The sequence below is a fragment of the Lagenorhynchus albirostris genome, chromosome 7 (genome assembly GCF_949774975.1).
Source record: "Lagenorhynchus albirostris chromosome 7, mLagAlb1.1, whole genome shotgun sequence".
NCBI lineage: Eukaryota > Metazoa > Chordata > Mammalia > Artiodactyla > Delphinidae > Lagenorhynchus > Lagenorhynchus albirostris.
Window position 1 is genome coordinate 104,803,261 of NC_083101.1, and position 21,553 is coordinate 104,824,813.

Sequence of the window (21,553 nt, forward strand, 5' to 3'; positions counted from 1 at the left end):
TTCCAATATTTCAAAGTCATAAACAATACTGCAATAAATATCCTTGTGCTGACGTACTTTTGGTGTTTTCAAGGTTGATTCCTAGAAGTGGGATTGCTGGGTCAAAATAAATACAGATTTTTTTGCTGGATGCTGTACAATTTTTCTCCACAAGGTTTGCGCCAATGTATATTCCCACCAGCAGTGTATGAGGGTGCCTGCTGGCCCACAGCCTCACCAACAGAATATATTCACAAACTTTAAAGTTTTTGCCGATCAGAGAGTTGAAAAATGGCATATTTTGCAACGTTGTGCAAAAAGCAACACTGGGAGGATAAACCAGAAACGCACGAGATTTGTAAGTGGGAATGGAGTGGAAAAGATGAGTGTGCGGTAGAGTGGAGGAGATGGAGGGGGTGATTCTCTGAGTCCACCTTCTGTACGCTTTTTGTATAGTTTTACATAGTTTTAACTCTAGAATCACGTAACATACTCACATGGGGAAAGGGATATTTAAAGAAAAGAACCCACATGACTTTTGAACACAGTAGTATGAGTATATACCCAGGCTAAAGGCAAAAAGAACCAGAAACAAATATTGAATTCTAGTTAGATTTGTTTCGATAATGATATGAGTTAGCAATTCTGAAATTACTTTCAGAATTTGTTAAGTAAATATATACTCTGTGTATGTACTATATATAATACATTTTATATAAAATTATATATGTACATATAATATATAATCAAAATCATATATGTATATATATAGAGATATGTATATGGAGATGTACATATTTGTATATTCCTCTGTCATGGAAGGGAGATACAACTGTGGAAAAGGAAAAAGAAAAGAATAGAACGAACCTTATGGTACTGGATTGGAACTTGAGGTATTAAAATATTAAAAGAAGCTGTAAGGAAAGCATTACAGCTACAAAATGCAAACAAATCCTAAAGAACCGGACAAATTTACCAATAATGGTTCATTTACTTTTCAATTACTTTTTGCTTCTACATAGTGAAAAGCATTTGTATTTCACAGTAAGTTCTGTTTTCATCTTTTCATAGACTGAAGTGTCAGTAGATTGTTTCTAAAAGCAAAAGAAGTGGAGAAGGGCATGACTCTCACCCTTGCCAACTTTGCTCAATGGGGTCACAGTTGTCCAGGTAATTGAAGCGAATGATATCAGTTGGATGTTTGTCAGAGGATCGCCAGGGTGGGAGTTCTTTCCCCCCTGGGTGGTTCTTCTTTCTCAAAGAGGAAGAGGACCGGAAAGCTGATGAAGGGGATGGCTTTTCCTCTGGAGAACTGCTTGTAACTGGTTGAACATCAGCGATCACAAACCCATCTTTTGGAGGTGTCTAGAAGAAGAAAATTAATTATTTCTGTTCCCAAAATACTATAATAATAACAGAAGTAAAACAAAGAACATCATCATCACCGTGATGGCAATGATAATGGTGATGATGATTATAGCAGCCACCAACCCAGGACTACTTGCTATGTGCCAGGCACTGTCTCAGAAGTGTTCATGCGTTACTTTATTTAACCTTCACAATAACTCTAAAAGGTAATTGTAACGACTCCCATTTTACAGAACAGGAAACTGAAATAGGATAAACTAATTAATTTGCTCACTACTACTAGTAAGTATTGACCCAGGGTCAGAATTTGAATCCAGGACTATCCTGCTTCAAGTCCACACACTGAACCTCTCTATCCTGAACTGTCCCCTCTCCTACAATATCATTGTACAGTTTTCCACAACTGCAGTTAATTTATTCATAAAAATATACACATTCTAAAAAAAGTACCCCAGCCCTAAGTATACCTAAAACAGAGACAATTTCGATTATGTAGGGGTAGACTTCATAGATTTTTTCAGTTATCAAAACTTCAGCCATTCGCAAAGAATACTTCTGCTTTTTTTTTTTTTTTTGCAGTACACGAGTCCTCACTGTTGTGGCCTCTCCCGTCGCTCCGTGGCATGTGGGATCTTCCCGGACCGGGGCTAACCCGTGTCCCCTGCCTCGGCAGGAGGACTCTCAACCACTGCGCCACCAGGGAAGCCCTGAATACTTCTGCTTTAATTGCCCCAAATGAAAATCTATTTTTTGTGTATAAAATTCATAAGGTTTTTATGTGGTTGTAGCCTAAGGGAAGTGGTAGTGGTATGCTGAGAAGCCATTAAAGGTTTAATTTTTGTTCTTTAAGAGATTAGGGAAGATTTGCTCAGTAAATTGGTTTGCTTGACTTGTTTGTGAAAATTAAAAAATTCCCCAGTCTCTCCAAGCAGAGTCGGTTAATTTCTTATCCTTGTTTCAACTGTTCTTTGTATATATTTCTACTACCAGATAGCACTTAGTATTCAACGTTGTAATTATTTCCTTGTCTGTGTCCTGGGCCACTAGACTAGGCTTCCAGAAAGCAGGGTTAAGACCATTGTACTCTTAGCACCTAGCACATAACAGTATTTAATAAATATTTACTCATTTAGTGAGTGACTGCAATTAATAGAGTAAGAAGACATTTTACATTTATATAACTGATGGCTCATTACTGGTTTAGTATTCAATATTTTGTGCAGATCTCATTTTAAATGGACATTCAGGGAATTCCCTGGTGGTCCAGTGGTTAGGACTCTGTGCTTTCACTGCCTAGGGCTCGGGTTCGATTCCTGGTCAGGCAACTAAAATCCCAAGCCACACAGACACGCAGACAAAAAAATGAAATAAAAAAAAGTAAATAAAATGGACGTTCATTTCATTTCTCTGAGTTCATATTGAATGAAATCTGTCTGTTTTTGCTGGAAGAGGTCTTGTTTAACACCATTGGGAATAAATAATACATGATAATAAAAAGCAATTTCAGGGAAGAAAATTTAGGCGTGCATGCTACTAACTATATATAAATAAGCGTCATTAATTCTGAAAAGTACACAATATTTGACCCATTAACAGAATAGGTAATAAAGAAAAACTGATGACTTTTCTGTTAAGTAAACAAAAATCTTATTCCCTTTACCCAAAGTCTTTTTGAGAATTTTTAAAATCGTGAATGTTGAAAAAATTTTGAATGCTTTTGTTTGCATATATTGAAATGACCATACATCTTTTCTCTTTTATTATGTGAATTACATGGATTGATTTTTGAATATTATGCCAAATTTATTCTCCTTGGATACATCCCACTTGGTCATCATTTATTATTCTTTTTTTATATATTACTGGATTTAATTTGCCAATATTTTTAAAGGATTTTTATGTCTGTGTTCATGAGGGGTATTGGTCTGTGGTTTTGTTTTGTTTTCTTTTAAAGTCTTTATCTAGTTTTGGTATAAAGGTTATGAGTTGGGCAGTGTTCCTTCTTCCTCTATTTTCTGAAAGAGTTTATGTAGAATTGGTATTAAAATTGGTATATTAAAAAGTACTACCTACAGAAATTTAATACTAAGCAAAGATGTGGCAATTTTCTTGCATCAGAACTATTCATTATTTTAAAATATAGTTATGCATAAATATTTTATGGAGAAAGAGTTATTGCTGAAGACGAAGCATTAAAGTCAGTGTTGTATATAATACTCAAAACCTTTTTTCATTCTACAAGTTGGTTAATCACTTTTCTCTCCTCTGCCTCAGACCAGCCCATGCTTCAGCCATTGAATGCCATTTCCTGCCTACAATTGAGAGCGAGAGTCAAGAAAAGCCTCACGGGGACTTCCCTGGTGGCGCAGTGGTTAAGAATCCGCCTGCCAATGCATGGGACACAGGTTTGAGCCCTGGTCCGGGAAGATCCCACATGCCGCAGAGCAACTAAGTCTGTGTGTCACAACTACTGAGCCTGCGCTCTAGAGTCCGCGAGCCACAACTACTGAGCCTTCATGTCTAGAGCCCGTGCTCCACAGCGAGAAGCCACCGCAATGAGAAGTTCATGCACGGCAACGAAGAGTAGCCCCCGCTCGTGGCAACTAGAGAAAGCCTGCGTGTAGCAACGAAGACCCAACGCAGGCAAAAGTAAAAATAAATTTTTTTTAAAAAAAAAAGAAAGAAAAGTGTTTTGATAAAAAGTCATAGCTATTGTAATTTTTAAAATAACTTGTCTACCAGTTCAGTTTAAAAATTTCTTTTTTTGGCTTCCCTGGTGGCGCAGTGGTTGGGAGTCCCCCTGCTGATGCAGGGGACGCGGGTTCATGCCCCGGTCCGGGAGGATCCCGCATGCCGCGGAGCGGCTGGGCCCGTGGGCCATGGCCGCTGGGCCTGCGCGTCCGGAGCCTGTGCTCCGCAACGGGAGAGGCCACAACAGTGAGAGGCCCGCGTACTGCAAAAAAAAACAAACAAAAAAAATTTCTTTTTTAAAGAAATCTTCATGGAGCACACCAATTATTGAACTCAGAAAGACTAGTTTTATCATTGCGATTATAACAATATTAATTATGCATAGTTTATTACTCTATTAAATGTAGATGGATTCTTCTTCGAGCAAACAATAGAACGAAACCTAAATGAGCACGCTAAATAGCTCAGGAGCTGACTCTTCATATCTCAAACGGATTCTTCAATTTGAAAAGGATTCACTGCAGCTTTTTTACAGAAAACCCCTGTGGTTTAAAAAATGATTAAAAAATTTTAATTTACACATAATTTTTCAGGAACTCATCTACTGTACAAAACTGCATAACTCCGTAAGTATATATTAGATCATGCCATAAAGAAAAAGCTCATAAAAATTTCCCATAAGTTACCTAATTAACGGTGACTCCAAGAATGAACATAAACATTGGTTATAATGCGTGCAAAACCACTAAAAAATATTATGCTCAGATTATTTACTTTTTAGGATTATATGTACATGCTTTACATTGCTAGTTTCTAGGGTAAAAAGAACTTTAACATGCCCATATGCCCTTCCCTAATTACTAATTTATTGCAAAACTCTTCTTTATAAATGATACAAAAATAAACTTCAGCTCGTCTGGTAGAATCATAGACAATTTGAATCAGTTACGTAAAGTGTGATGACCCATAGGTAATAAGGACAGCACACTCCCCCAGAATCCCAGTGTCAGAACTCTGTGGTATAGGCGCCAGAGACACAGAAATCCAGGAATCTGAAGAGCGAGGAGCTCCCAGTCCTAACCTGGGTGGAACTGTGGTTTGGCAGTGTCAGGTGACAGTTCTCAACTCACACGGATACCTTGAAAAGCGCCATCAAGTTCTCAGAAAAGGAGAATTTTAAAGTCACATCGATAGTGTATTTCCTTTGAGTCAACTGCCTTCCCCAACGTCCAGATTGATCATTTAGTCTTAGTTCTAGCATTCCTACATAGTGGATGTTTGTAATTTTGTTGCTTCTTTCCCCAAATTTACCTTGGGCTTGGTAACATGGAGTTCTTTCACCATTTGAATATAGTGTTTCTTCCATATACCCTGCTCAAAGGGAGTTGGAGAGAAATTGATGTACCAGTTAAACCGTAAACATTTGAGCATCCAGAGCTGATCCAGTTCCGTTAAGTTCTTCCAATGCCAGCTCACCTGGAAAAACAACAAAAATTTAAAAAAAAAAACAAAAAACTATTCAGTGTACATGCTCACTTTCTCTAGGTTTTGAGCTGTCCCTTTCCACCAAATCACAGCTTCGTTACCTACTGCCTAAAGTGCTGCCTAGCCAGGCAGAAGGATTTTTTTAATGTTAATTCAGACTTAGAATCAGAGTCAACTAATGTTTATTGAGCACCTATTAACCATTCTCATAGCAACTTAAGGAGGGAAGTATAATTATTATTCTCATATTGCAAATGAGGAAACTGAGGCTCAGATAGACTTTGGAACTTCCTAAAGGTTCCTGAAGGTCTCCATATGAAAGTTACAGAGACTCCGGTTGGCACATTGCTTATTCTTTTCATGATATGCTTCCTTTTTTTCCCTCCATTCTTATGATTTAACTAAATATAAACTTTATAAAGGGAACACCATTGCTAATACTATATTGGAGTGTCCTAAATAGCCTTTAAGTTTCAATAGAGCATTAAGTATTTGTTCTATACATTCCATTTCCATAGCTTTAGTGTCAATCCTACACATCCAGCAAATAGTGGAGGTGACCCTATTATGTGTAGTAGCACTTACAATAATTTACTCCAGGTATTGAGTTAGAAACTAGAGTCGAGTCTATATATAAAGTTGAGACCAGGCATTCTATGTCTCTTATCAAGAGTTGCAAAGATGACAGCTAACCTTCAAACTCAAATTTCATCCTTGGAAAACTGGCCTATTTTTCAAGATTAACTATATAATGAATAATGTTTGAGTGCCCCCCAAATAAGCAGAACACTCTATAATGGAACTTGCTACCCATCCATCCATTTATCTATCCCTCTCTTCCTCCCTCCTTCCGTCCTATTATGTCTAGGATTGTTTTACGCGCTGAAGATGAGACGTGCAGAAGAGAGGCATGCCGGAGAGGGCACAATTAGAAGTAATGACAGGTTCAGGAGCTGGAAGAAGGAAAAAGCTTAGAGGATCTGATAGAGCCCTGAGGGCAGAAACAGAAATCACATCTACTTTGTTCAACCAGACATGAAACTACACAGACCTTAATCTCCGTATGGTTAGTTAACTCAATTCAATCGAGAGGTGAGGTTTGGGAAGGAGGGGATGGGGAGAAAAGTTGCTCAATTCTCACTCTTTTCCTCTGAAAAGAGGAACCTTAGATCTGGTTTAGACCTGGGTATTTAAGTTGGGGGTCCCCCCACCGGGGTAAATAAAGTTTTCTTTTCGTTGTTTTTTGTTTTTTAAACTAAACAGGAATGAGGAGAAGGGTAGGTAAGAACTTTCAAAACTATAAGACAGACACTTCCCTGGTGGCGCAGTGGTTAAGAATCCTCCTGCCAATGCAGGGGACACAGGTTTGATCCCTGGTCCGGGAAGATCCCACATGCCAGGAGCAACGAAGCCCATGCGCCACAACTACTGAGCCCACGTGCCACAACTACTGAAGTCTGCGCGCCTAGAGCCTGTGCTCTGCAACAAGAGAAGCCACCACAATGGGAAGCCCGCGCACCGCAATGAAGAGTAGACCCCGCTCACTGCAACTAGAGAAAGCCCGCGCACAGCAATGAAGACCCAATGCAGCCAAAAAAAACAGACAAAGTTAACAAAACAAAACAAAAAACTATAAAGCATCCCCCACCATATTTTTAAACAGCTCAACGCTCATTTTGGTGCAATGACTTTACTGTTTACTTTAAATCTAGCTGAAGAACAACTGCTTCACAGTCAATTCTAGGAATAAAATACGATGCTGAAATCTTGCAAGACTGACATATGGTGCACATAGATGAGAGGATTAGTTAATTTAAAATAACATCTCCCTGGAATGATAACATTCTCATTGTGAAACACTTGGAAAATTCTGAGAAGCTTGAAGAAAAACAATACCCATAACCCCATCAATCAGAGATGACCATTATTAACAACTTGGTAGAGTTCTTTTCCTTGCCATCTGTTTCCTAGGCATATACGAAACAAAACTGGGAAACTCTGTATACAAATTAAAATCATGCTTTCTTCATTTTACACATAATAAGCATCTCTGTTCTTCCAAAACATGTTTTCTAATAGCTGCATAGTAATTCATCATATGACTGTATGATACTCTCTTATTATTGGGCATTTAAAATGCTATATTGGGGACTTCCCTGGTGGCGCAGTTGTTAAGAATCTGCCTGCCAATGCAAGGGACATGGGTTCAAGCCCTGGTCCGGGAAGACCCCACATGCTGCGGAGCAACAAAGTCTGTGTGCCACAACTACTGAGCCTGCGCTCTAGAGCCTGCAAGCCACAACTACTGAAGTCCACATGCCTAGAGCCAGTGCTCTGCAACAAAGAGAAGCCACTGCAATGAGAAGTCCATGCACCGCAACGAAGAGTAGCCCCCGCTCGCTGCAACTAGAGAAAGCCCGGGCGCAGCAACGAAGACCCAACACAGCCAAAAATAAATAAGTAAATAAATAAATAAATGTATTTTTTTAAATGCTATGATTTTTTTTTCTTTTCCTTTTAAATATTTATTTATTTATTTTCTTATTTGGTTGTGCCGGGTCTTAGTTGCGGCAGGTGGGCTCCTTAGTTGTGGCATGCATGTGGGATATAGTTAGTTGCCTGACCGGGATCGAACCTGGGCCCCCTGCATTGGGAGCACAGAGTCTTAACCACTGCACCACCAGGGAAGTCCCGCTATGCTTTTTTTTTTTTTTTTTTTTTTTTGCGGTACACGGGCCTCTCACTGTTGTGGCCTCTCCCGTTGCAGAGCACAGGCTCCGTACGCGCAGGCTCAGCAGCCATGGCTCACGGGCCCAGCCACTCCGCGGCATGTGGGATCTTCCCGGACCTGGGCACGAACCCATGTCCCCTGCATGGGCAGGCGGACTCTCAACCACTGCGCCACCAGAGAAGCCCCCGCTATGCTTTTTTTAAAAATTGTTTCATTTTTGGAATAAGTAATATGTGTACATTAATACTAAATTCAAAGATACCAAGGGGCACATGGTAAAAAAGAAGTCTCTCTCATCCCTATCATCTAGCCACTCATTTCCCTCCCTGGATGTAACCATTGTTACCAGCTTCTTGTGTGTCATTCCAGAATATTAACAGATATGGATATACTCTTTTTTTTTTTCTTTCCAAAATGGTAGGACAACTCTGCACTTTTGCTTTTTTCACTGATGATATATTGTGGAGATGGTTGCAACCGGTCCCCTATTAGCAGACACTTCCATTGTTTCCAACATTTTGCTACTACAAACTATGTTGCAATATTCTTACACAGACATAATTTTTGCATGTGTTGAAGTATGCCCATCAGACAAATTCCAAGAAGTGGAACTGCTGGGGCAAAGGGAATCTTTATTTAAAAATTGAATGCTACAAATTGTTCTCCATCATGGTTGCATCAATTTTTCTACCAACAATATATGAAAGTGCTGTTTCCCCACACCTCCACCAATATAAAATAGTATCATTAAAAAATATGACTCAACCCATCTGAGTCATGAAAGATGGTATGATAATGAGGCTAAACATTTTACATATTTTAGAAATATCTGCTTTTCTTTCTGTAAACTACTTGTTCGCTTCCTTTGCTCATTTTTCTGCTGGGTTGTTTTTTTTTTTCTTAATGTAGATTTATAGTAGTTCTTTAAAAAATAAGGAAATTAGCTCTTTGCTGGCCATTTGTTTTTCTCCCTGTGTACTTGGGCCCCCGGCAGTGAAAGTGCAGAGTCCTAATCACTGGACCACCAGGGAATTCCCTCCTTTGAGTACTTTAATGGTTTCCTTTAATTTCATATCAATCTTTTATCCTTCTAGAATTTTTTTCCAGATAGCTGCCCAATTGTCTCAACACCATTCATTGAATAATTCATATATCCTACTGCATTCATTTTCTTAATCTTGAAAACTAAAGTTACCATGTTACATGTAGGTGAATGCAAAGTAACAGGTAATTTCTGGTCTTACTAGACTATGAAAAGAATCAACAAAATGACTATCAGTTTTGTATCTTAAATAATATACTTTAATACACCATGGAATTGCTTGTAAGAAAATAATGGTCAGATCCTTTCCCAACCTCACCCCTGGGAGCACATCTGCCCACTCTGAAGACTTTTAGTCTCATATCCTTTTGTAATTATTGCATGAGCACCTTATTTTAAGCTTTTCTATTTATGAATGGCCTGCACTCTACAGTTTGGGATTTTACTGTAGTTCTGTGCTGTGCAATATAAGATTATTCTGCTGATGAACCATTACATACATGTGTATTTGTTTCCCCAGCTAGTTAATACTATTTTGTGGACACTTAGTGTCTTACACTTTTTCCCACTCTTGAGCACTAAATGCAGAGTCAGACACAAAGGAGATGAGGGTTAATTCAAACTGTACAGACTAATCATACTGAGCATCTCATCTACTTCTTGGTTTTGTGTACGTGCTGTTTTTTTTCCTCAAGTGTCAGCGTTTTGTCTTTACAAGATGCCATACACCGCTTCTTTGTCTTTACCTGTGCACAACGACAAAGGCTTCGGGGATCCAGGAAAGAAAAGATATACAAAGATAACACCCTTGGAAGCTTGGTAGTAAAATCCAGAGCTTCTGCTGGAATTTTCTCCTGAAGCTTTCGACAGCAGAACTTTTGCTGTGACAGGGAGCAGCGTTCTAACAGCCCTGTCAGGATTCTTCTCCTTTGAGAGTCTGTCCATTTGTCAAACTGGGGAAAAAAAAAAAAAGGAAAAGAAAATTTTAAAAGCTCCAGGTTTAGTCTGACACCAGAGATGCATTGTAAAAAGAAGAGATAAGAATGGCATAGAAAGTGAGTTTAGTAATTTATTCCTAATGAATAGCATGTATTTCTTTCCCTAGCTAGTAAATTCCACGTTTTACCATTTATCTGCCCTTTCTCATGTTTGCGTGGGTGAGCCCATGCAAGACTGGGGTGTGGACACAGAAGTGCACTTGACCTCAAAACTTGGAGTTACATAAAAACAGTAAGTTGAGAGCTGGCCGTATTCATAAACTGAGAATATATATACTTATAAAATACAGATCTTCCTCAACTTCTGATGGGGTTACGTGCCGATACACTCATCATAAGTTGAAAATATCATAAGTCGAAAATGCTTTTAATACACCTAACCTACCAAACATCCTAGCTTAGCCCAGCCTACCTTAAACGTGCTCAGAACACTTCCATGAGCCTACAGTTGGGCAAAATCATCTAACACAAAGCCTACTTTATAATAAAGTGTTGACTATCTCATGTAATTTATTGAATACTAGACTGAACGTGAAAAACAGAATGGTTGTCTGGGTACAGAAGGTTGTGAGTGTATTCGCTGTGTATCCTCATGATCGCGTGGCTGACTGGGAACTGTGGCTTGCTGGTTGCCCAGCATCATAGAAGAATATCCTACTGCACACAGCTAGCCTGAAACCCCCCCCTCAAATTTACAATTTTAAATATGGTTTCTGCCGAATGTCTATCCTTTTTGCACCATGATAAAGCCGAAAATTCACTAAGTTGCATCATCCTAAGTCGGGACCGTCTGTACAACCTCAAGAGAAGACACTTGGGCAGCCTCTCTCCCCCAACAGTTTCCCTATTAACTCGTTAGTGATTAAAACTCCAGGATGAGAAACGAACCTTTGTGTTCACAATCGGAGATAAGGGATAGCAAGCAAATATCCCTGAGAAGGGGAATATACAGGGTTAAAGTTCTACTAACATGTAAGTGATTGATATGATTGCAAAGGAAAAGGTGATAGGGGGACCTGGGAAAAAAGTACCAGAGATAGGAAGGAGATGCCAAAGCCATGTGGGGCATGCCAAACAAGAGCTTTGGTTACGTCACAATTTTCCTCAGAGATAACCCCAAACCAGTCCCAAGATCAGTGACTGATCAGAAGGTAAGAACTTGAGGGCTGGCCAAAACCAAAAGAAAGCCTCTTAGGGGAACACCTAGCTGCTGAAGGGGCCATTACCAGGGTCTAAATCTCTCTTCTTCTTTAGGCCGTTAGAGAAGAGAAAACAGGGAAGTTTGAGGCTACTTGTATTTTGTATACTATTGCATTTAACATATAGAGGTTTATTAGTTATTATAAAATAATCAGAATTTTATAATAAACTTTAGTTGTAATCATAAAATACACTGACCACCTAAAAAGGCATAAAAAGTAAAAATGTATTTTTTATAAGCCTTATGACAAGTCAACTTCGTTATAATCATAGGATGTATCTTTTTAATTAGTAGGAATACTTCTTGATTAAAACTATTCACTGTTACAGATCTATTCAGTGACCCATGAATCTCACTTTGGAGACTATAATTCATGCGCAGGAGGTGGGGTTGGGGGGATGGGGAATCCTAAAATGAAAAAAAAAAAACCCCAAAACCTTAACTTACAAATACGTGAATAAAATATATTCACGTGTGAGTGTTCCCACATTTCTTCTATGTTTGTTTCTGCACAGTCCATATTTTCAACTCCCATAAAATGAGACTTCTTTCCTTTGGGGTTGGGTTATTAGAATGAATATAGAGAAGCTGGGCCAGAATGGCCAGGGCCAGGGGAAGGGTCAGGCCCAAGAAGCTGCTTTGATCTATAAAATAAAGAGCCAACGGGGAGGCATACGGAGCTAGAAGAGCTGCAGGGCTTGTAGGGAGTTTGAGGGGTTCAGACTGTAATTGCCTCTGCAGCAGTTATAGAGTGTGAGAGAACTGGGGAATGAAGGAAGGAGATGTGGGAAGTATTGTTATGAGTTTTGAATTGGATCCCCTGTGATTTTTCTTTGAGAGACCAAATGAATATTGGTATTCATTTTTAAAATTACTTTTGGGCAGTGCTATGTGGCTCTGTAGAAACTGAGCTACGTGGGGACCCAGGATGATTATGCTTACAAAATAATTTTTATGGGATATTATTAGCACTGCAAGAAATCAGAAATAACCCCAAATGCCTAACAAGAGTGGATCAGCTCAGCAAACTAATATATCAGCATGATAAGAGAAAGTATGGCATTACGGATGGATGGTGGATTTGGGAATGAGGCCATTTGAGTCTCACTAACAACCTCTTAATTTCTTCATTTACACATTAAGAATAATTATATCTAAATTGCAGGATTGTCATGAGGATTAAATAAAATATGTATAAAATTCCTAATATGGTGCATGATTCGTAGTCATGGCAGTTAATATTATAAAGTATCACAGTGATGTTAAAAATAATAAGTATGTGGGGTAAATCAATGTAAAAGGAATAGATGTGCAAACAATTAAATTACAAAGCATAAAATTACCAGGTTTGTACATTGACAAGGACGGGAAGTACATTTCGAATGACTGAGGTTAGCTCAATTACTTTCATGGATGCCCACAAAAAGAGAATGAGCTCAGATTGAAGAACAAGTGATTTAAAATGAATATAAAAGAACATTAGGATTGTAAAATGCTGAAGAAATCTATAAAAGAAAACATTAAAACATTTTCCTCTAGAGATTAAAAAGATCATTACATTGGTTCCTCATTTATTTCCCTGATTACAACAAAGATAATTTATATTTGGCTTTGATTGGTGTTCTTTGCCTTGAGGGATTTTCCTTTCTAATTGTGTTTATTTAGGCTAAAAGAAAACTAATTTGCATTCCTTGAACTCCCACCAATTGAAGGTGGGTAGATGACTCAGAAGAATGCTGAACAGTTGGAGAAAATCCCTTTGGAATTTAAAAGGTGTTAGGAATAGGAATAATCCAAAGAGTAAATAATCCATGGAAGAGTTAACTGTACAGGAATTTGGTAATCTCCCAGTATCTCTTTTTTTAATTTTAATTTTTTAACTGAAGCGTAGTTGATTTACAATGGTTTAGGTGTATAGCAAAGTGATTGTTTTTTACATATATATCTATATATAGATATAGATAGATTCTTTTTCAGATTCTTTTTCCATTATAGGGTATTACAAGATATTGAATATAGTTCCCTGTGCTATACAGTAGGTCCTTGTTGTTTACCTATTTTACATATGGTAGTGTGTAGCCATCCCAACATCTCTTGCATCACCTCTCAAGAAAAAAGAGCCATAACATTGTAGCCAGGGATCTAATGTGTGAGACTGGGGAGCAGCTAGGGTCACTTTCCTATCCTGGTAGGTACCTCACTTCACAGTTAGTTCCTTTTTAATGTTATATGACACTATGCTATATTATATTATGCTATACTATCTTATATCATATCATATTATATTTTATAATTATTTTTAATGCCTTTTTATAGGGCTTTCTTGACAATAGAATTGTGAAAATCCTATTTTCAGAGTAGTTGTTACACGATTCTTGCTGCACTTTCAGGAAGTGAGGACAGTGGCTAGAGTGTCAGTGCCACTCATCTTACACTGAATAGCAAGGAAAGTTCCCGGGGAGTGAGGGGCAAGATGAAGACAGAGGCCTGTTATTTTTTGCTTACTGGTTATATTATCTCAATCTGCTTGAGTTTCTGAATCTTATTATCAAACACTTAATTTCACAATAAAAACATGAATACATTATTGTTTTAAAAGTTTCAGATAGGTACTTGCAGAATTAAACATGAAAATCCTCTTTATTCCTTCCCATCAAATCTCACTCCATTCCCCAGTAATAACCACTGTTTACAGTTTGATGTTCATGCGATTCTATGCATTTACGTATACATACAGTCATCAATAGGGAAGCAGTTGAAACAACAAGGTCCTATTGTATAGCACAGGGGACCATATTCAATACCCTGTGATAAACCATAATGGAAAAGAAAATATACGTATGTATAACTGAATCACTTTGCTGTACAGCAGATTAATACAACATTGTAAATCAACTATACGTCAATAAAATTAAAAAAAAAATAGAGGGGCTTCTCTGGTGGCGCAGTGGTTAAGAATCTGCCTGTCAATGCAGGGGACATGGGTTTGAACCCTGGTCCGGGAAGATCCCACATGCTGCGGAGCAACTAAGCCCATGCACCACAACTACTGAGCCTGCGCTCTAGAGCCTGTGATCCATAACTACTGAGACTGCATGCCACAACTACTGAGGCCTGCGCGCCTAGAGCCCGTGCTCTGCAACAAGAGAAGCCACCGCGATGAGAAGCCCACGCACCGCAACGAAGAGTAGCCCCCGCTCACCACAACTAGAGAAAGCCCATGCGCAGCAGTGAAGACCCAAAGCAGCCAAAAATAAATAATTAAATAAATAAATTTATTTTTAAAAATAGGGAAGCAGTTAAATAAATTAGAGTATACCCACCCCATGGAATACTACACAACAGTTTTAAAAACAAAATATAGCCATAAACGTCCAGATATGCAATGAACTTCAGAGCATGATATTTTCTCCAGTCATTCATAGACGTACACATATGCCATGATCTATTTATTCAATATACTACTGACACCATTTAGGTTGTTTCCAAAACACACACACACACACACACACACACACACACACGTGCCTACACACACTGCAATATTCTTGTGCACGTTTTTTCATGTCCTATGTCTATATTTCTCTAGTCCAGATAAACAGAAGTGGAATTATAGGTTCAAAGATTCTGCATTTAAAATTCTAATAGATCCTGTCAAATTGTCTTTAAAAAGTCTTTATTATTTTACATTCCCTCTAATTGTGTTTTAAGCATATCCTACTACTCCCCAATGAATGCTTACTTACGCTGGATATTATTTATCTCTTCAATTTTTGCCCCATAGACCAAGAGAGGGGTTGGGAATCTCATTATTTTAATTTGCATTTCTCTAATTTTAGTAAAAAGAACATAGTTTCCATGTTTATTGGCCACATATATTTTTGTGTATTTCTCATTCTTCTATTGGCCCATTATTCTGTAGGGGTATTTGTATTTTTCTTATTGATTTGTAGTAACTTTATATATCTCAGCTATTAATCTTTTTTCAATTTTTTTATTGACGTATAGTTGATTTACAGTATCGTGCCAATCTCTGCTGTACAGCAAAGTGACTCAGTTATAGACATATATACATTCTTTTTTAATATTCTTTTCCATTATGGCTTATCACAGGATACTGTATATCGTTCCCTGTGCTATACATTAGAACCTTGTGGTTTATCCATTCTAAATGTAATAGTTTGCATCTACCAACCCCAAACTCCTAGTCCATCCCTCTACCTGCCACCTCCCGCCTTGGCCACAAGTCTGTTCTCTATGTCTATGAGTCTGTTTCTGTTTTGTAGATAGGTTCATTTGTGCCATATGTTAGATTCCACATATAAGTGATATCATACGGTATTTGTCTTTCTCTTTCTGACTTACTTCACTTAGTATGATGATCTCTAGTTGCATCCAAGTTGCTGCAAGTGGCATTATTTCACTCTTTCTTATGGCTGAGTAGTATTCCATTGTATATATGCACCACATCATCTTTATCCATTCATCAGATATTAATCTTTATCAAGCAACTTGCAAAATATTTTCCTGTTTCTCTTTTGAATTTTAACTCTGATTATGGTTGTTTCCAGCAAGTTAAAAGTGATGCCATCTACTTTAATCAAATTCTTTATAACATTACAATTATTTGTAACAACATAGCAGAAGCTGAGAAAAAGTCTGAAATACTATCTTTTCAGCTGAAATACTTCTGCTGGTGTTTTCTGTCCATTGGGAAGTAGTTGCCTTTTCTAACAGGGATTGAAGGGCAGAGAAGATTTAAGAGAAAACGGATTAAGTAATAGCATGGAACAGCAAAGTTGAAGAGCTTTTTTTCAGTTTCTCTCAATCATTTTGTTTGTAACTGTACAGAACATCAGACATTTGCCATGTGCAAATGTATGAACAAAAATGACATTCTATGGCTAAATATAAAATACTTTTGAATTGTTTATCATTGAATAGGTCTCATATTAAATCTTGCCTCTTACTATCCAGATTGTTTTAAAAAATGACTTTATTTCTAATACTAGATGGACCTTTAAAACCAATACTTAGTCCCTACAATGAATATCCCAAGTAATGTTATGTTTAAATCGACATCCTTATTTCTCCTTTCTTTTTTTGGAAAATGCATTTCTTATGTTATCAATCTCTTAATGTTGTTTGTAAAGTACACAAACAAAAACCCTAAAAACTAAAATGGAGAGAGAAAACTGAATTAAAGTAAATTGGAGGGACTTCCCTGGCGGTCTAGAGGTTAAGACTCTGCACTTCCATTGCAGGGGGCATGGGTTTGATCCCTGGTTATGGACCTAAGATCCCGCATGCCACAGGGCAAGGCAAAATAAAATAAAATAAAATAAATTGGAAATATCCCCTTGAAACTTAATTGATGTAGCTTTCATGGGGGTATAAAGATTACTATGTGATCTAGTGAATTTAAGGAATAAGTTTGTTGTTAGGCAAAAGAGAAAAACCAGTGAGTATCACTTAGAAAATATTTATTAAATGTCTGATAGCATCAAGGAATGTGTAACAAGGAGTATGATAGAACCATGCCTACCCCCTGTAGTTCAGCCAATTGCAGTAGATAGATAATTAGTGATCTTTGCAAATATATGTTTCTATTAGTTATGGTAAAAGAAAAGAATAAACAGGACCTGTTAAAAAGTTTGAAGACCTTGAACTTCATCCAGGGTGATACTGAAAATATTTAACAACTGGCAACGCTAACAACCAATCAAAACAGACGGTAGCTGGTCAGCCATACCACTGAGCACTGGCAGAACATTAGCCCTGGTTATATTAATTTAGGGATTTCCACTAGTAGTAAGTGGAATGACTGCAAATACAGTCATTCTAAATAAATGTCTTTTTTAAGTTTCTGGTAACAGATGCAAAGTTAGTTTAAAACATAAATAGAATATGAGAAAAACTTAGCTAGACTGCAGTATTTTAAAATTAATTTTTAGTGAATTTATTTTAGAATATATATGTATATATATATATATTTTTTTTGGCCCACACCGTGCGGCATGTGGGATATTAGTTCCCTGACCAGGGATTGAACCCATGTCCCCTGCATTAGAAGCACGGAGTCTTAACCGCTGCACTGCCAGGGAAGTCCCTTTAGTGAATTTATTTTATAAAATTTTAGTACTATTTTGAATAGGTGATACATTCACATGATTAAAAACATTCACATGGTTAAAACTTCAGAAGGTACAAAAGACTATTCACCTAGAAGTGCAAGTTTTTGCATAGCCGTGTTTTCAGTTCTCTTAAGTGAAGAGACTATCAGGTGAGACTGCAGAGGAATTTGAGGAGGAGTACGCATTGCTCAGAGATGGGGACTTTGATCATGATGGACAATAGTCACTGAGACTGTGTTTCCTTTGAGGAAGAGTGTGAAAGTCTTTGTGCTAAGGATAGTCATATCTTGTTAGGTAAAAGCATGTTGTTACAGTGTTCCTTTGGAAGTTTAAGTATATGTAGAGGGGTGTATATGGAAGCTAAGGAGTTAAGTGGGGGAGCTGTGCTGGTTTCTAAGCTATCTTCTCTCAGATCCAAACCCACCCCATATTCTGTGAATATGGAAGGCTAGGGCTCCACAAACCAAACTTCTCCTTTGACGGCGGGCTCCCTGTTAAATACTGCCAATGGGGAGGGGTCACTAGAGGGAAACTGAGGGAGAAGAACCTCACTCCTTTCTGTTTCCTTGCTGTTCCTGGCACTTATCACCTTAGCTCTTCACCCTGGCAGTAGCAGTTGATTCCTGAATCCTGTTTTTTCCACACTCTCAGAACCATCATGCTTCCTCAGATATAGCAGAATCAGCTGGCCATGATATCCTCTATTTTATTCTATAGACGTCCCCTACAGGGATGGTCCCAGCTCCAGAGTCCTTTCTCTGGGCTCCTGAGGTATCAGTGAAGCTGGTGGTAGCTACTTCCTGCATCTCTAGCTCCACGGTACCTCAGTGTTCCCTTTTTGTCTTTTCTGTCTTCTGGTATTTATTTAACCAGTTCTATTTATTAAATTATGTCTGTTAAAATAACTGGCATGATTTCTTTTTTTCTGACTGAACCTTAACTGATACATACAGAAAGTACCAGTCAGACTTCTGAGGGAATGAGCAATCGCTCATTACCTTATGTCCAAACTGAATTCTTTGGGCTCCATGATAACATAACACAATATAGAAGTAAGTATACTTTTTTTTTCTGGGGCAGTGTCACCTGGCATGCAAGATCTTAGTTCCCCGACCAGGGATTGAACCCACACCCCCTGCAGTGGAAGCATGGAGTCTTAATCACTGGAAGTCCCACTTTTTAATTTTTTTTAATTATTTTTTTATTGAAGTATAGTTGATTTACAATGTTGTACCAATCTCTGCTTTGCAGTAAAGTGACTCAGTTATACATATATATATCTGTATTCTTTTTTTTTATATTCTTTTCCATTATGGTTTATCCCAGGAGATTGGATATAGTTCCTTGTGCTATACAGTAGGACCTTGTGGTTTATCCATTCTAAATGTAATAGTTTGCATCTACCAACCCCAAACTCTCAGTCGATCCCTCTCCCTCCCCCACTCCCCCTTGGCAACCACAAGTCTATTCTCTATGTCTCTGAGTATGTTTCTGTTTTGTAGGTAGATTCATTTGTGCCATACCTTAGATTCCACATATAAGTGATATCATATGGTATTTGTCTTTCCCTTTCTGACTGAGAAGTAAGTATACTTTAAATAGTTACCCATTTTCCAAGCAGAGCTCTTCTTTCTTCAAATACCTACAATAAATAAAAAAAGAATGGAATGATTTCATATTTCACGGTTCAAAATACCCATTACAAAAAAGACATCATTAAAAAAAAAAAGACATCATTAAAGTATCAATAAATATTGACAGGCTTTTCATTATATCTACTGAGTATAAAACAGATTTTGTACCTGAAAAGGTACTTTACTTATATTTTTTTAATATTTATTTTATGTATTTATTTGGCTGTACCAGGTCTTAGTTACGGCATACGGGATCTTCGTTGCCGCGTGCAGGACCTTTTCTTTTTTTTTTTTTTAGTTGCGGCATGCGGGATCTAGCTCCCTGACCAGGGATTGAACCCGGGCTCCTTGCATTGGGAGTGAGGACTCTTAGCCACTGGACCACTGGGGAAATACCTTTACTTATTTTTAACTTGGGCAAAGTTTCTTTTTTCTCAGTTTCTCCATGTGAAATAATTCATCTTGAAGAAGAAATAATTTTTTAAAGGCAAGAAATAAGAAAAGCTGGGAATTCCCTGGCAGTCCAGTGGTTGGAACTTCGTGCTTCCACTGCAGGGGGCACGGGTTCAATCCCTGGCTGGGGACTAAGATCCCACAAGCCACTTGGCATGGCCAAAAAGAAAAAAAAGAAATAAGAATGTAATTGTGAAGTGAAATCATTTTTGGAATTTGAAAGGAGATGAAAAAACTGACAAAGGAAAAACAGGAAAATGGAGAACCTCCCCCAAATATATCAGCATCAATAGTATACGAACCTGTGAAATTTATGAGTGAGTGGCTCTGTTTTTATATTTCCATGAGTTCACATATCAGGGGGTGTACATGACTTATATGTTTGTAGGATTAGAAACTTGCATATGTGTGCCTCTGGGCTTACAGCTCAGTGTTTATCTGTATAGGTTTGTCGTTATATACTATTTAGGATAGAAACCATGTCTTAGTCACCTTGCAGTGCAGTGCAGAGTGCTGTACAGGGCATATTAGAGGGACTCATGTTTGCTGGACTAAATGAATGTGATCGTGACAAATGAATATCCTTATGAATGTATCAGTACAATGTGAGTGTATTTCGAAACTGGTTTTTCTGAGCATCAGTCATTTGTATATTTGAATGAGTGAGGAAGGGACAACTAATGTGAGAATGTTTGGCGGAGGAGGGAGTTCTGGGGAGAGGAAGTAAGAGACAGCAGTGAACAGATGTGAATGTCTCTCTCACTCCTACACTACACCCTCTGTCAGCTTTCAGAATTGGGCCTGATGTTTTTCCCTTCCTCTTGGCACTATCTAAATTCTCTCGCACTGTTAAGATCATTCCTATTTGGAAAGTAGCACAGGCCTATTTCTTCCCTTTTGTGGAGGAGGATGAGGCGCTGGCTTCCTTCTTCCAACAGATATATTTTCCTTCCTTTTTCAGACTCTCAAACTCTACTTTCAAAGGGCATACGACACGGAGATTGAAATAACTTGTTCAACAACAACCTCAAGGCCTGTAAAATGTCATCTTTGCTACTAACCCCGGAACCTCATACATCACAGGCAGACACTTTTTATACTTTAGAGAAGAAGAAAAAGAATACCATTCTTGGGTTTCCCTGGTGGCGCAGTGGTTGAGAGTCCGCCTGCCAATGCAGGGGACACGGGTTCGAGCCCTGGTCTGGGAGGATCCCACATGCTGTGGAGCAACTAGGCCCGTGAGCCACAACTACTGAGCCTGCGCGTTTGGAGCCTGTGCTCCGCAACAAGAGAGGCCGTGATAGTGAGAGGCCGGCGCGCCGCGATGAAGAGTGGCCCCCGCATGCTGCAACTAGAGAAAGTCCTCGCACAGAAACGAAGACCCAACACAGCAAAAATAAATAAATTAATTAATAAACTCCTACACCCACTATCTTCTTTAAAAAAAAAAAAGAATACCATTCTCCCTTTCCCCCTAATTAACTGCGACCTGGGCTACTAAGACCCTCAAATAACGGCAACAGAAACTCAGAATTTCTAAATGAAAATAGAAGAGCAGACTTCCCTGGTGGTCCAGTGGTTAAGACTCTGCACTTCCACTGCAAGGGGGTGCGGGTTTGATCCCTGGTTGGGGAACTAAGGTCCCACATGCCCCAGGCGCGGCCAAAACAACAAAACAAAACAACAACAACAACAAAAACAGAAGAGAACCTAGAGAATACAGAAGACTGAAAAATCAGGATTCAAATATTTCCTGAACCCTTCTCTTGTGTCTAACCAAATCCTATCAATCATCTAATTCCCAGCCCAAGTCCCTGGCACCAGCACGTTTCCGGCA

General features: G+C 38.4%; 1 protein-coding gene across 1 annotated transcript in view; it reads right to left on the reverse strand.

The window, feature by feature from the left end:
* The window catches only part of FBXO16 (F-box protein 16), a 55,603-nt gene that overhangs the window by 23,863 nt on the left and 10,187 nt on the right, over window positions 1–21,553 (reverse strand). The window contains exons 2-5 of the mRNA XM_060153607.1: window positions 19,236–19,271; window positions 10,043–10,249; window positions 5,350–5,514; window positions 1,112–1,344 (exon numbers count right to left, since the gene is read on the reverse strand). Coding sequence (XP_060009590.1) covers window positions 1,112–1,344; window positions 5,350–5,514; window positions 10,043–10,249; window positions 19,236–19,271 — 641 coding nt within the window. The remainder of the gene's footprint in view (window positions 1–1,111; window positions 1,345–5,349; window positions 5,515–10,042; window positions 10,250–19,235; window positions 19,272–21,553) is intronic.